Source organism: Condylura cristata, unplaced genomic scaffold (assembly GCF_000260355.1).
Source record: "Condylura cristata isolate star-nosed mole 26May11 unplaced genomic scaffold, ConCri1.0 scaffold00010, whole genome shotgun sequence".
Taxonomy (NCBI): Eukaryota; Metazoa; Chordata; class Mammalia; order Eulipotyphla; family Talpidae; genus Condylura; species Condylura cristata.
This window is the reverse complement of record NW_004567111.1, coordinates 4,388,881-4,403,771: the sequence shown is the minus strand read 5'-3', so window position 1 is coordinate 4,403,771 and position 14,891 is coordinate 4,388,881. Positions and strand designations below refer to the sequence as shown.

The 14,891-nt window shown below is 44.5% G+C and overlaps 1 protein-coding gene across 1 annotated transcript in view; it reads right to left on the bottom strand.

Moving 5' to 3' along the window:
- NALCN (sodium leak channel, non selective) overlaps window positions 1–14,891 on the bottom strand; it is a 222,990-nt gene that overhangs the window by 86,101 nt on the left and 121,998 nt on the right. The window contains exon 13 of the mRNA XM_004680052.2: window positions 13,224–13,361. Coding sequence (XP_004680109.1) covers window positions 13,224–13,361 — 138 coding nt within the window. The remainder of the gene's footprint in view (window positions 1–13,223; window positions 13,362–14,891) is intronic.

The window sequence follows — 14,891 nt, the reverse complement described above, 5'->3', positions numbered from 1 at the left end:
AGTACAGTTATAGAGATCTCTATTATAGAATTCTTGTAGCCATTAAAAATTCCTATGGTGGTAGCTGGTCCCCAAGATGGTGCCCAGTGTTTTGCATGCCTTTAGGTGTTCACTTTCTTATGTGGAAAAGTTAAACATGGTTCGCTGCGAAAGAGATGGCATGTGAGACTTTTGAAGCTGGGGATAAAAGACATTGTAGCCTCCACATTGCTTGCTCTTGAACCATCAGTCTGCTGGAGCCTGGTGCCAGATCCTGAGGGCATTCTCCTGGTCTAGGAAGGGGTCCAAGTGGTGATGAATGGAGGCCTTATGCCCTTAACCGTGGGGGTGACCCATCTTGGCTTTGAAGTCTCCTACCCCAATCCAGCTTTCAGATGACTGCAGTCCCATCAACATCTTGGCTACCACCTCATGAGACGCCAAGCTAAGCGTGTCCCAGATTCCTGACCCACCCAGGCACATGAGGAAATCAGCATGTATTGCTGTGAGCTCTCAAATTGCCCATCATTTGTGACAAAGCAATAATTCATTCACTCATAAATGTTGATAGCTTTGAAACATGTTGATATTATAAAATTAAATAGGAAAGTATATAGTAAAAGTGCAATTATGCATGAATAGGAATAGTGACTCTGCCAGAAGGCAGTACTTTACAAATGTTGATGGTGCTTGCCTCTAAAAAATGGATGTTGTCCTTTTCTTTCTATTTCACCATATTTCCAAATATAAAAAGGCATATTGTTCTTCTGGAATGGGTATATAAGGTAAAATAAAAAATGCAAAAAGGCAGAATTGGAAATATTTTAACTTCTAGTGCCTTTATTGTTTTGGATTCTCTAAAGTTCTAGGTTCAGTGGATCATCTTTTTCTTTCTTAATTTATAATTTTCCTCTTTCAAGTTTTCAGATTTTCACCTTTTAGCTTTCTTCTTCACAAATTTATTAATACCAGATGGTTCAGCACGAAAGTGCAGTCTAGTTAGTCATGACTTTTAAGTACCTGAGAGAATATTATTTAGAATGCAATGGCTAACTCTTGTACAAGTTTTAATGAGTATATAACAAGGGAAAAAAGCTTCCAAATATTTAGCTTTGATAGGCTATGTTTGGCGTAGAACAAATGCCAGCAACTTGCTTTTTAATAGCCATTTCTTTTAAGATCATTCCCAAACTTAAAAAAGATACAGACTGGCCTAGACTGCAGATTCTGACCCATGTTGTCAAGTCTACTGCCCATAGGCATTTGGGCATAAATAAATTTGGGTGTACTCTAAACCAGACATTTATTCAAAACTGGACATTTCTTAGTTTGCTCCAAGTTAACCCCTCCTCTGTGACCTTGATCTTGGCCCTGATGCTATCATCAAACATAATATCAAGGTCACCCCAAATTCAGAGATGTCCAGCTGCAGGTCTCTGCCCCCAAGCGTCTCACCCCACCCCCACCCTCACTGGGCACCAAGCAGGCCCTGCGCTGTATCCTAATTTATAAGTTACCTGTCTTAGGCGAATGGACAAAATATAAAAAGAAAAACATAATAAACACTTTCTCTGCAGAAAGGAAGGAAAATGATTATCCCCCTCGCTTTTCTGAAGGCATTTCCTTGAGTAAAGTTGTCCTTGTAAATTCTTTCTCTGTTCTTTGGAGGTATATAGAAATATTTTAAAAAGCTAAATAAAGTTCCTATGTTTTATAGCCTAGGAATGCTATTTTTAAGGGCCTTGGTGTGATCTGTTTAAGCATCAGGAAGACAGTGCCCTCGGGCCCCTAGCGACGGGAAGGTGGGAGTTCACTCAGCCACGGGCTCTGTGTTGCAAAGCTACCTACTTGTCATGGAGAGATGTGAAGGTTTACTTTTCCTTTGGATAAAGGTAACTAGCTAACACAGATGGCCACCCCAATTACCAGTTGAGTTTAGGGGAACTCTATTTCAGAAATGGGCTGTCAAATCTTGTCGCGTGAGGACCAGTTATTTCCATTTTCGAACATGGACGTGCCCTGGTGAGATGCATAAAAAGGTCAAGGTTGCTGCCAGCCGTCGCCATCTCTTTACCAGGTGGCCTGCATGCCCACTGCAGTCTGGTGGAGCACTTCTTCAACAACAAAACTGCTTTCTTCCTCATCTACCTTGTTGGAGAGATTTTTCTGGGTTGGCAGGGGATTTTATTTTTAATTATTTCCCCAACACCAGACAGATGGCGGGCCACTTAAGGACAGTGAGGTTATGTTATTCGATTAAATTCGACAACAACTGATTGGAGCCCACTGATGTGGCAGACACTGGCCGGTCGGGAACATAAATACAATCTTGCGCCCGCCGCCATGGAGTGCACAGCCGAATTAAGCAGCCATGGCAGCCAGATGGGTGGAAAAACACGGTGGTTGGAAACCTCACGGTGCTCCGCGGTGGGTGAGGACCCAGGCGCTGCCCACCAGGGCGGCCTGCAGCCACAGACCCCCAGGGAGGTCCAGCGTCATCACTGGAAACATGTTAGGACACAGTGAGAAGGTCGCACAGACCGGTAGTGTCTCACGTACCCTCTCCCAACAACCCCGGGGCCCAGGGAAGCCCGTGCGAAAGTCTAGAAAAACACTCTGGGCTCTTGGTAGAAGAGAGGCAGAACTAAAGTAATTTTCTGGCTATTTCTACCAGTGAAGTGAATTTAGTCCCTAAACTGCCCTTTTGTGTTGAAAGCTGAAAACCGAATCTTGCCATTATCAGTCCAACATCGTCCTTTAAAATTCAGGTGCATTTATGGCCCTCCCTGGTGGCGCAGCGGGTTAAAGCACTGTACAAAGAAGCTGAAACCAGTTCCTCATGAGTTCGATTCCCGCCTGCCCCGGAGGAGATCCACATGGCGTGGCAGGCCTCTCCTGGCCTCTCCTGGCCCGCCCGCTGCTCCCCTCAGCAGTATACTTCGTCGATCTGCCTGTTCTGCTCCCCACTCTGTCTCTGGTGAATCCTCTCACCCTCTGCATCTCTGGTCTGTACCCCAATTCTGTATGCATAAATAAATCTTAAAAAAAAAAAAAATTAAAAAAAAAAATTCAGGTGCATTTGACTCTCGGCACTGGAAGCCAATGGCACATCAATATGGAAGCAACTCAGTTCTATTTGGTCAGTGCTCTTTCTGGTTAAGACTAATGGCTGGCCTGACATGCGGGTGGGTGTACCGCCCCTCCGTCGTCTGACACACAAGGCTGTGTGGCCGTGCTCTGTCCCGGACAGGGCAGCGATGGTGCTTGTTTGGGGGCTCTGGGCTTCCTCAATGATGACTCGGTCACCACGTCAGTTCCTGCCCCAAGCTCCGCGTCTCAGCGACGCCCTCTGTGCTAGTTTCTTAGGACTGCTGTAATGAATTGCACAGTGTGGTGCCTTTGAATGACAGAAGTCTATTTGATGATGATTCTGGAGGCCAGTTTCCAGCACTGAGTTGTTAGCAGGCCTGTGCTCTCAGAGGGCTCCAGGGACGGAGCCTGCACAGGGCGCTGGCTTCCAGGGACCCAGGTGTTCTTTGGCGGGTGGCTGCATCACTCCAACCTCGGGCTGCCTTCACAATGCCTCTTCGTTCTCCCTATGTCTTGCTCTCATTTGTCTCTTACAAAGATACTCGCCATCTATTTAGGGTCCATCAGGACAATGCAGAATGATGTCCTGTCGAGGTCCTTAATATAATGGTGTCAGCAAAGAACCCCTGCAGGCTTGGGCATTCGGAGGGAGACATGTCATTTGGAGACCCCACATTCAATGCCTTGTGTCTGTCTGTTCTCTGACTTGGGTCATTGCTCTAGCAACAATCCGTTCTCACACACTGCCTCCCCATACTCAGGGAGACCTGGAGGCTCCACCGTTCCAATGGCAGCATGGGGAGATTTATACTTGGGGGCTGTTTCAGACCCTCTCTATCTCTGTAACTGTGTTTCAACATTTAAATTGCTATCAGGCTCAAGGGCACAAAGAAATAAAAAAAAAAGTATCTTTCTTTTGAAGGTTTCTGTTCACAGATGGCAGAGCCTCGACCTCACCAACAGGTAGTACAGCCTGGGAAAGCGGAAGCGACTAACCAACCTTGAGCTGATCTTCAAGGTCAGCGGAAGCCAAGAGACCACAAGCACAGAGGAGAGGGGTTACCCGGATGCCAGGAATGCAGACCTCAATCATTTGGGGAGAAAGCTCTTCATCCTTCTTTCTGTAAGAACGTCCACAGTCCAACCCACACTTCTTTGCCTTTATCACGCCATAGTCAATAAAACAGAACTCGGTTGTTTCCACCCTGGTATCCAATACCTCTAGAACCTCATTCCCTTTCTTAATTGGGGACAGAAAGTGGATTTTTGCCTTCTAGCTCCATGCCAACTGACAATCAAACTTTCTGTTTTCAAACCTGGTGTTGTGGTATGCCGCCCCTCGTGGGCATCGAGCCCATTGCTTTGGAGTAACAAGACCTCCCGGATGCCTACCCAGCTCGGTCAGGAAGCCCTTTGTCCCCGTGAGCTCCTCTCCGGCCCCCCAAATTCAGACAGGAAGTGGGCGCAAGATAAATCTGGATGTCAAAACACACCCAGGCTGGCATGGCCACTGATGCCAGTGCTCGTGTGCCACCTTGAGACACGCTGCCACCCTGTCTCTTTCATGCTCCATCCCGTCTTCCTCGTGCTCCTTCTGGAAACTGTTCACTTTCCTCCCAGAAAACAGGTATGTGAAAGAAAACTGGAGCTGTGCTTGGTGGGTGGAAGGAGACGCCGCTCAGACCACTCAGCAGACATGAAACCCAGCCAGCGTGTCGTGGTCTGGGTCTGAACAACCTGAGCATTTAGAGTTCTGGGAGCCGCTCTGGGCCAAAGGGTCCAGGTGCATCTTATTTCTGGCTTTGAGACCCTGATCAGGAGACCAACCACGTGCCACCAAGATAGCAACAAATCAAGGAGAAGGGTGATTTAGGGACAACTGTGACTCAGACTCTCCAGGTGGCACGGGAGGGGGGATGTGGCTTGTGAGGGTCTTGATGAGCAGGAAAGGGGGCCAGAGAGAGGGTATGTGAGTGAGGGAATGCCACCCAGAGAACTTGCAATGATCACAGAATCATGACGTTAGTTTCTTCTCTGTCAAATTTTTCCTTGCAAATGTTCTTTTAAATGCATGCAAAACAGTCACTTGAAACGGACTTACTGAAGCCGTAACTAGACAGGGTAAGGTACAGTGACACAAGCTATGCAACCTCTGTCGTCAGACACGGTCTGGATGGAGGGGAATTGCTTTGAAAAATCAGACTTTCCACGCTAACTTATGTTATGACCTCCCTTTTTTGTATAATCGTAATATCAAAATATTCGGAGCAACTTTCAGCTTACAATTGGACTGCCTCAGCTGCATAAGGCCTGCCTGCACTGACAAGCAAGCACTGCACCAGGGTGAGAAATTCCTCTGAAATCAAAAGTGACTTGACAACTGGCTGATCAATAAAAAAGCAAAAGGGCTGTTTCTGCCAAGTCTCTCACTGCGGGATGGAGGAAAACCCAAATCTTATCATTCTACTATCTCACCTAGCCTTCTATTCAGCTTGTAAAAAAGTTACTCAAACTTCCTACTGTCTGGCCTTTAGTTATGGAAATTCATCCAGGTTGCCTGTTTTAGAGCTAGTCAAGCTTTTTACCTGCTACACCTCAAAGAAACCCACAAAGTCTTCTAGCTAGTCTTTCAGGATTCTACTATCTGGTCTTTAGATAAGGAAATTCCCCTATGTCTCCTATTCAGAGCGAATTATGCTTTCTACTGTCTAGACCTCAAAGAAACTCACTTAAAACCTTTTAGCAAGTTTCTTCAAAGAACTCTTCCAAAACTTGATTTGCAAAAAATTTCCTCTTTCTGCCTCCCAAGATGTCTCAGGTAGAAAAAACCATCAAATAATAGATAAGGTTTAAAGGACTTTATTTTTATCAATCTTCACTATAGTAATATTTGTCTTAAACGTTGTGCACCTATGTACCTGTTTTTTAACCTTGATTTTAGAATGTAATAATCTCAAGTAAAGGTAAAAAAAAACGACCCCAGACTATTCTTAGAAAAAAGGTGATTGTGATCTCAGCCCCTTTCATATGCTAATGTCATCCCTCTGCCTGCCTGAAGTGTATAAAATAAACCTCTGCTGAAGGCAGAGCAGGAAGACTTGCACCCAACTCTGACTCCTGTGTCTTCTTCGCACCCGCTCCTCTCCCCTCTTGGAATCTCCGCATGCAGACGCCTTCCCATCTTAGGGTCCTGCCTGTGTTGCCTCCAGACACCTCAAAAGTTGGAGCTGGTCTCCGACAGTGCAGTTTGACAAAGATTGCTACACATATACTGTTTTGCTCCTTGGGCTCTGAAAGACAGTGTGTTTTATGCATCCATCTTGGAGGAAAGAGAAGCTGGGAGCAGGTCTAGCAGAGTGGAGCTGCACCTTCTCCTTTCCATGATGATGAGCGATTGGATGTCATGGCAGGAGAAGGCAAGACTCACTATGGAAAAGCTTGGTTTTGCTGGAGAAAAATGCTGAAGGGCTTAGCAATGCGGCAGTTCCACATTTAGGGGGCTGTGAGAAGTGGTTGGGAGTAGTTTGGGCAGCAGATTTAAGAAGATGTAAGAGAAAGTCTAAAGTGCCTGCAACAAATGCCAGTGCCTTCAGGGCTGGATGAGCATACAGCGTGACGGGAAATCAGAAATATTTAAAATGGCGTGCAGCCTGCGTCTCCTCTGGAACATCAGTGTTCAGCTATAGCTGCGTTCCCTAAAGCCCGTGGTAAGGGGACAATGTGGCACTCCGGGTGAGCCATGACTAAGGAGGCTGGCTCTGGCTGTCTCTCTGGTGTGGGAAGCAGCGATTCTGGGGAGGCTGGCTGAGTGCGCAGTCCATGGTGAGGAGGCGAGAATTGCTTTGTAGTTCTTGCTGCAGACTCTGGCCGGGGGCAGTCACCACTGTCATGAAGAAGCAGAAGCGAAGGCTCCCATCATGTGCCATCTCCATCAGCTGCGAGAGATCACTCTCCTAGCCATTGGCGCTGTGCAGAACTGGACTGAGGGTAAAGCCTGACTTGGAAGCCCACCACTTTCCTCACTACTCCCATCAGAAGTCGTGGAAAAGGGGGCAGAGTCCTAATTCTGAATGCAAAAAGTAGCTCTTAGGGGTGTAGGGGCGTCATTGTGTGTCTTCACAGAAAACAGGTAACGCTTATGAACAATCTGAACCCGTTGCACTGAGGCCAGAGCCTTCTTCTCAGTGTTGACCTGCCAGTTGCACGTGCTGGCCAGGTTTGCTCGCCCGGTCTGTTTATGTTCAGTGAAGTCACCAAAGGAAGGACTTTTACGGGAACTTGCCATGAATCAGCAGAGCTCTGTCCTTCACGTGAAATGCTTTTCCCTTTGCACTTGGCCAATTCTAATGGTACCACCACCGACCGCTGTTTATGCTTCAGTATTTACCTCCGTGTATTATTTAAATGTGAAAGGAGACATGGAATGCCACATCATTATTTCCTTTCATTATGCAGTTTCGGGGGGGAGGAGGCCCGACGAATGACAGCGCCCTTTACTTCCTCTTCGCGAGACTGGAGCACAAGTGTACATCTGACCCAGGAGCATTCTCTGTGCCCCTCGGCTCTCCATGAATACTGTGTGGCAGGCGACTGCGGCAAGACCTCCACTTCTTGTTCTATGACAGATACTGGTGGGCAAAGAATCGCCAATTTCAGTGAAAGAGTGGGGAGCTTCAGTAGCTATTAATACACTTGTAATTTAATAGCTGTTAAATCGAATTCTTCCTCTAATCATAATGCACATTCTCAAGGGAACGTCAAGAGCCGCCAGCCACGTGGTGTGCAAGATGCCACGTTTCAGGTGTCTTCCAGCCCAGAAAGTCTCTGTCTCAGAAGTTCTGTGGATGTTTACACCTTACTGGCGGACTTTGACTTTCTAGCTCGGTGGATTTTGCAGGGCTGCGGCCCGGTGGTGTCTGTGTCGCTGCTCTTGTGGGTCACAAGACCCCTCATCTCTCTGCCTCCTCCTCCTCACTCTCCTGGAAACACTCAGCAAAGGGGCGCTAAGCACCCCCTGATACATCTGACCACAGACAATTAACCTCATGCTCCTTCCATGAGCGCTCAAGCCACGTCAGCAAAATTCAGGAGCCCCTGGGCGCTGGTTGGGGCAGCCCCTCCGCCAGCTCTGGCTGTGTGTAACCGTCTGCCCTCACCCCGGCGTTCTCATCTGCTCCCCGGGCCCACTCTTCGGTTTAGACTACGGAATGGGAGGTTCGCTTTGCCCTCAGAGGTGTTTTTTTTTTTTTTATTCGTACAGAACTGGGGTACAGGCCAGAAATGCGGAGGGTGAGAGGCTTCACCAGAGACAGAATGGGGAACAGAACAGGCAGATCGAGGAAGTACACCGCTGAGGGGAGCAGCGGGCGGGTCAGGAGAGGTCTGCCGCGCCATGTGAAGCGGGAATCGAACTCATGCGGAGGTGGCTTAAGCTTCTTAGTGCTGTGCTTTAACCCGCTGCGCCACCAGGGAGGGCCCCTCAGAGGTGTTTTGATTGAGCATGTCTGTCTCGGCAGACACATGCCTTCTTTTGCTTCCTGTCCAACACTACATAAAGTCCTGTCCTTACCCAATTTATCTTTCCCTGCTCACTCTCCTTTCTTTTCTAAAGTCACTTTCACTATTTTCTTTGCTTTTATAGGTAGCTGAAAATTTGACCTTTTGCTGAAATGTCACCTCTAATTGTATTTCTTTCTCTGCTGTGAACTTTGTTAATAATTTCTATTTTTTAATTATCTTCAAGTGCACAATAGACACGCAGTAGGCATCTGGATAACATGCCATAATCTTGTGTTTTTCTTTCTCTTTTTACCATTTATAATCACACTGTCCTACGCTGTCTTGCTGAATGTAGTTGGAAACAATTTCATTTTTTATATAGGCCAACAAAAAGTCAAATGTAATCAGAGCAGTGCCTAATGGGATATATTCAACACAGATGCACTTTTAAATGATTCCTACAGAATCAAGTTATTTAATTTATACTTTGAGATGCCCATTTTTGTCAGCAAAATATGACTATTCTCAGAAAGCTGCCACTACAGAAGCAAAATCAAGAGATTGCTGTGTTAATTTAGGCACTTCAAAGGTAACAAAAAGACTGTCCACAATGAATGCTTAATTACATTTTCTCTCTTTCAGTATTGACATCACAGGGTTCCCTTTGAAACAACAATGAAGGGAAAAACATAGGGGGAAAAGCAGGCTTTCATCTGGCTCATTCTTCCATCGTTCTCACCCCCAAGTTCTTGACAAAAGGGGGAGGAAGGAAGATGATTTTCACAAGCAATTGGCAAAGTGCAATCAGTCAGGACAGAAACACAAAATGCATACCTGGTGGGTGGGAGGGACATTTTAAAGGATGATAGATAATAGTTATGAATATGCATCCGCTGTACACTTAAGCTTGATTTTTATTGTGGGTTGAAAAGTTGGTACTCCCGGGAGGCTATGGATTAAACAGCTGATTTTTACCCTGGAACAAACAGTAGCCAACTTTTTCCCCCTGCTGCCTGGCACATACCTGTCCTGTAGAAGCTAACTCAGGACCTGTCAGGTGGAATGCCCACGCCTCACCCCCAGCTGAGCTAGGTGAAAACCCATCAGACCTTGTGTGTTTCTGGGAGTAGATTTTCTTTTCCCCATTGGGGTTAAAATTTTATGCAGTACTTTGCAAGAAGAAACATACAGATGAACAAAAATGATCATTTAAGGTAAGTTCAAACCTCAAGGCAGACTTATGGGTGAGAGATTAACTCATCAACACTCAAGTTGTGGGGTGCGGGGGAGATGTTTGTCTCACACACTGGTCCACACACCATCTCCAGTTGTGGAACTGCCTGAATACATATTTTTAAAGATTTATTTTTACTTATTTATGCACACAAGAGCTGGACTGTGGACGAGAGAGATGCAGGGGAGACAGAGTGGAGAGCAGAACACAAGGATCTACTGAAACACACTGCTGAGGGGAGCAGCGGGGAGACAGGAGAGGTCTGCTGCACCCTGTGGGTCACTCCCTGGCCGGGGATCAAACCCAGGCTGCTGTGGCTGCTGATAGCTTGATCACACTGAAGCTTAAATCCCTGCACTACCAGGGAAGCCCAGGACTGCCTTTATTTTTAATATTGCAGCTCAGGGGCTCGGAGGTGACTGGAGAGCTGATGTTTGTGAAGCAGGCCTGGGCCACAGAGCAGAGCATGATCTCTTCTGACACTGGCGTTGGGTCTTGAACCACAGACTTAGCATGTCTGCTGCTCAGTCGGTTTGCATTTCTCATGACTGCATTAGCTGTAGGTTCAGAGGGGACAGAGATAAAGCTCGTCCCCATTTTATCAGGACATAGCTTAGTAGTACAACTAGGGGCGGAGATTCAGCCAAGCTGCTGAGTGAAGCTAGTGGAGCTCACTTGATAGCGAGCAGGAACTGTCGTTCTGAAGACACACACAGAAAAAGAAAAGCCGGTGGTGGTATTGCTTTAAGGGAAACCCCCAGGATCTGAGGGGGACTTCTGTGCCTAGGCTTTGGGGCAGTAATCTGAGTTTTAATAATTTAGTTATAAAGTGTGATTTTTCCCCCCACTGAGTTAACTGAAAAGTCATCTAAAAAATTGCAAAATCTCAATAGCTGGTCTTTTTGCTTTAGGGGTCCAATGCACAGTGGTGGAGGACCATTGTACCTTGGCGGTCAGTGTGGTGTGGTAACATACACTTGGAGAGGTGTGGACCAGTAGCCCAGAATCATACAGAGTGTTGGAAACTAATGTTATCTCCAAAAATACTATACAATTAAAAATTAGATATAATCAGAGAAAGCAATGAAATATCTCAAAGTTTTATACATCTGGCTGAGAAAAGTGGATATGAGTTTTATTTGAAGGTGAGTTTCATCCACCTTCTATTCTATATAAGTAGCAGGTTGAGAGACTTGGGGGTGAAAGGCAAAAATTTAAGACAGGAGAATGTTATTACCTTGGGGTGAGAATGACCTTTCAGAAGCACAAGTCCAAAACAAATACTGATCATTAGTGAAAAACCCATAGTTTGGAACACGCCCCAGATGGGATAATGAATTAACTACTTGGGGAGGGAGTAGTCAGGGAGTTAAAATTCAGAATATCTAGGCCACTCTAATGAGTGAATTTGAGATGGGTTTTCCACCTGTGCTCTGTGGGCTTCTGAAGGCTCAGGTGAGCCCCAGGACCCCCTAAGAGTACTTAGCATTCCACAATCAATGCCGCTGTTTTGGCCCAATGCGGGGGATTTAGACTGTGCAACTGGTCGACACCATTAATATTTTACTTCATTATATTGGTGGTCCTTGTAGAAGTCCACATGGAAAAGTTTACTTCACTAAAGTTACTAGTCTAGCTGATTTCTCTTCCTGCTTTCGTATTTTGTGAGTCTCTGATTTAAAGACCAAATCTGTATCTGAATGTGGAAAATCTGCTTTGTGGATGGCAAACTCTCTTGTCATTTTCACAGAAAAATAGCTGAAGAAATGGTCCCGAGCAGACATGATTCAGTCACAGCTCTCCTGTATTGAACCCACGAGCAATACTCTCAAGCCACTGCATCGTTTAAAATAAACTTAAACACGTAGGTGGGGCTTGATAAGGCTGAACTCACGAGTGAAGGAATGAGTAAGTGAATAAACGAAGGAGTGATTGAATCACGACACAGACTCAGAGCTCCTGGAGGGGAGAAGCACAGGCCCGAGGTCAAGTGTAAAATTTACAGTGCAGCCAGACCAAGTCCTGGTAGACAAGGCTTCCTTTCGCTCCCCTCCTGGGAATACTTTCAAAGTCATCCCGGGCACAGCAACGTCCAGGCACGTCCTGTTTGCACCCAGGACGCGAAGCAGGGCACAGAACACTATTCCCAAACACTTTCGATGGACAGGACTTAACTCCCCAAGATTTAACCGGTAGCAGATGCAATTCCAACATGTCTACTTTCGCAACACTCACTGGATTCGTAGATATTCAGATCTGGAAGGGACCTCCAATAGCTAATGTAATTTGTTTTATTTTAGTGATGCCTGTGCGGAAGTTGACTCAATGCAGACATTTTCAGTAGCAACATTATATTTCATAAACTATGAGGTGGCAATTTCCAGTCCCAAGAGCCCTGGATTCGAGCCCAGGCTAACCTGGGACCTATGTCTCAATGTTGACGTGCTGTGCGACCCTGGGCTAGTGACTTCACTTCTCGGAGCCTCAGTTTCATCGATTGTGAAGTGGTTAATAAACTAACCTTGATGTTTCAAATGTCAGGAATAAACATGTAAAACACTTAAACATTTTGTTGCTCAATAAGTAGTAGCAGTTGCTTTTCGCTTTACATGATCCTAACAAAGCATCACATTTTTGGGGGAGTCCTTACCTGGAGATTTTGACATAATATTAGAGTCTAAGTTTACATCTTAAATATTGACAACTTTGCTATATGGAGATGTATGTTTGACATTAGAAAGGCCTGAGAATTATTATCCTCTAATCTGTCATAAACCTCAATTTGTGACTTTTTTTTTTCCAATAAAAAACATATTGAGGAGAAACATCTGCTTGTGAAACAGAAGTAAAATTTCCCTGGATTTCAGTATTCAGTTTTTATTGTGCTTTGACAATTTTTGCAGCTCTGTGTTTTATGCTTTCTCTTTCTCTCTTTCTCTCTCTCACACACACACATACACACACACACCACAAAACACTGAGCTATTTCTAATTAACAGACTGCACCCTTAAGTCTCCAGTTCCTGTCTGCAGTTTAATTACAGCTGAGAAAAAGATGCAGTGAAATGGAAGAGAGTTTCCCTACATGATAAAATAATACTAATACTGCGATTCTGGCTTGATCTTCAGATCATCTAGGGTGTAATTGCTGAGATACGAAGGTGAGATTTGCATCTGGCTTTGTCTTGTTTTCCCTCACATAAACACCTGAACTTGAGGGGGACAATTTCTTACTTAAGTCTGAAATCAGGAGCAGTTCTTTGACTCATAGAATTTAAAATGGAAGGGCACTTCCCCTTGTGGACATTTGTTGTCCGACTCTCATTCTGAAATTGAAAAGGGGCCAAAAATTTGCTGATGTGCATCCCATTACGAATCCTACGATATCACTGAAAAACAAAAACCAAAATGCTAAACTCACCAGCGTGGCAAAGAGGTGGTAGAGAATGAAATAGATGGCGACGACAGGTGCCCACATGTGTCCCACAGCGTTGAGGGTCTGGTCCATTACGTCCACCCATCCTTCCTGCGTGAGGATCTGGAACATGGACATGAATGCCTACAGGAGAAAAGAATGGCGATGTTAAACTTGCAACCAATTTGAAATTAGTATATGTTGCTGCAAATGGCATGAGTCTATATATATATATATATATATTTAAGATTTATTTATTTATGCGTACAGAACTGGGGTACAGGCTAGAGGTGTGGGGGGGGGTGAGAGGATTCACCAGACAGAGTGGGGAGCAGAACAGGTGGATCTACTGCTGAAGGGAGCAGTGGGTGGTTCAGGAGAGGTCTGCGGTGCCATATGGGTCAGCTGCCTTGCTGGGATTGAACTCGTGCCTCAGTGGCTTTGGAGAGCTTCATAATGTGGTGATTTAACCCGTTGCACCACCATGGAGAGTCTGAGTCTATCTTTTTTATTGCTGAGTATCATTTCATTTTGTGTGTGTGTGTGTGTTGATATATACTAATTATTCTTTATCTATTCATCCCTTTTGGGGAACTTAGGTAGTTTCCATGTCTGGGCTAATGCAAACAGTGCTACACCAAACAGAGGAGTTAAGGTTTCGTCTTGAATTAGTGTTTTGTGTTTTTTTATTGCATAGATACCTAGGAGAGGAATTGCTGAACTGTAATCCTATACTGTTAAAACACTAACAAGATCAATATAAATAAAATAAAATGAACTTATAGAGCTTGAGGAATGTCACTGCAATGCAAGATTACTAATTTTTGTCTGATTGGTCAGAGGAAGAATAGTCTTAAACCAACAAATGGCAAAGACTAAAGACTAAAAAGCAGAAAACTTGATATCAAATCAGTGTGGAAACTAAAATAATTAACTTGAATCAATATTAGCCTTGGTGGTAAATAAATACTATTTTTGGTGGTAAATACTACTGAGCAAATTTGAAAAAACTCAGGAACTTTGCTTACTTAGCTTCTTTGTATTTTTTTCCTTTAAGCAGTTAAGTAACAGTTCCAACAAATTACTCATTTTTTTTTGCTGCTGAAAATGATTTATTTTTGTCATGTATTACACTTGATTGTCTAAAGCTATATGAAAATAATAACCTTAATTTTTCTTTATAGCACTGATATATCAAATTACTTAAGCTATATTGAAAACATCCTCTTAAAAAATATTTCTAAGTGACACTGCTATGCTAAGCAACTTAATAAAGACACTTCCGTGACTTTCAAAAAATTTTCAAGACACAAAGTCAAGATCATAGAAGAAGGCAAGACTGAAAAAAAAAATAGAGCATTCTAACAAAATCCAGCTTAGCAAAGTCTCAGATTCTCATTGCAAAGATATTTTGCCTTTGATCACTGCATGTTTTTTTTTATTAAGTATGTGATTAGATATAGCCTACTGAATCATGGATTCTATACGTATCAGTGGTCCAGCAGCACTTCTCAACAAAATTTTATGATGCTATCTGGGCAAAGCTGACAACTGCAATCCCATGAGTGAAATATCTCTATCAGCTTTTGGACACTGCAAACTCAAACTGAATCCTCAGATACTGGCATTCCAAAAAAATGAAGTCCAGGATCATACGAAAATGTAATGAATCCA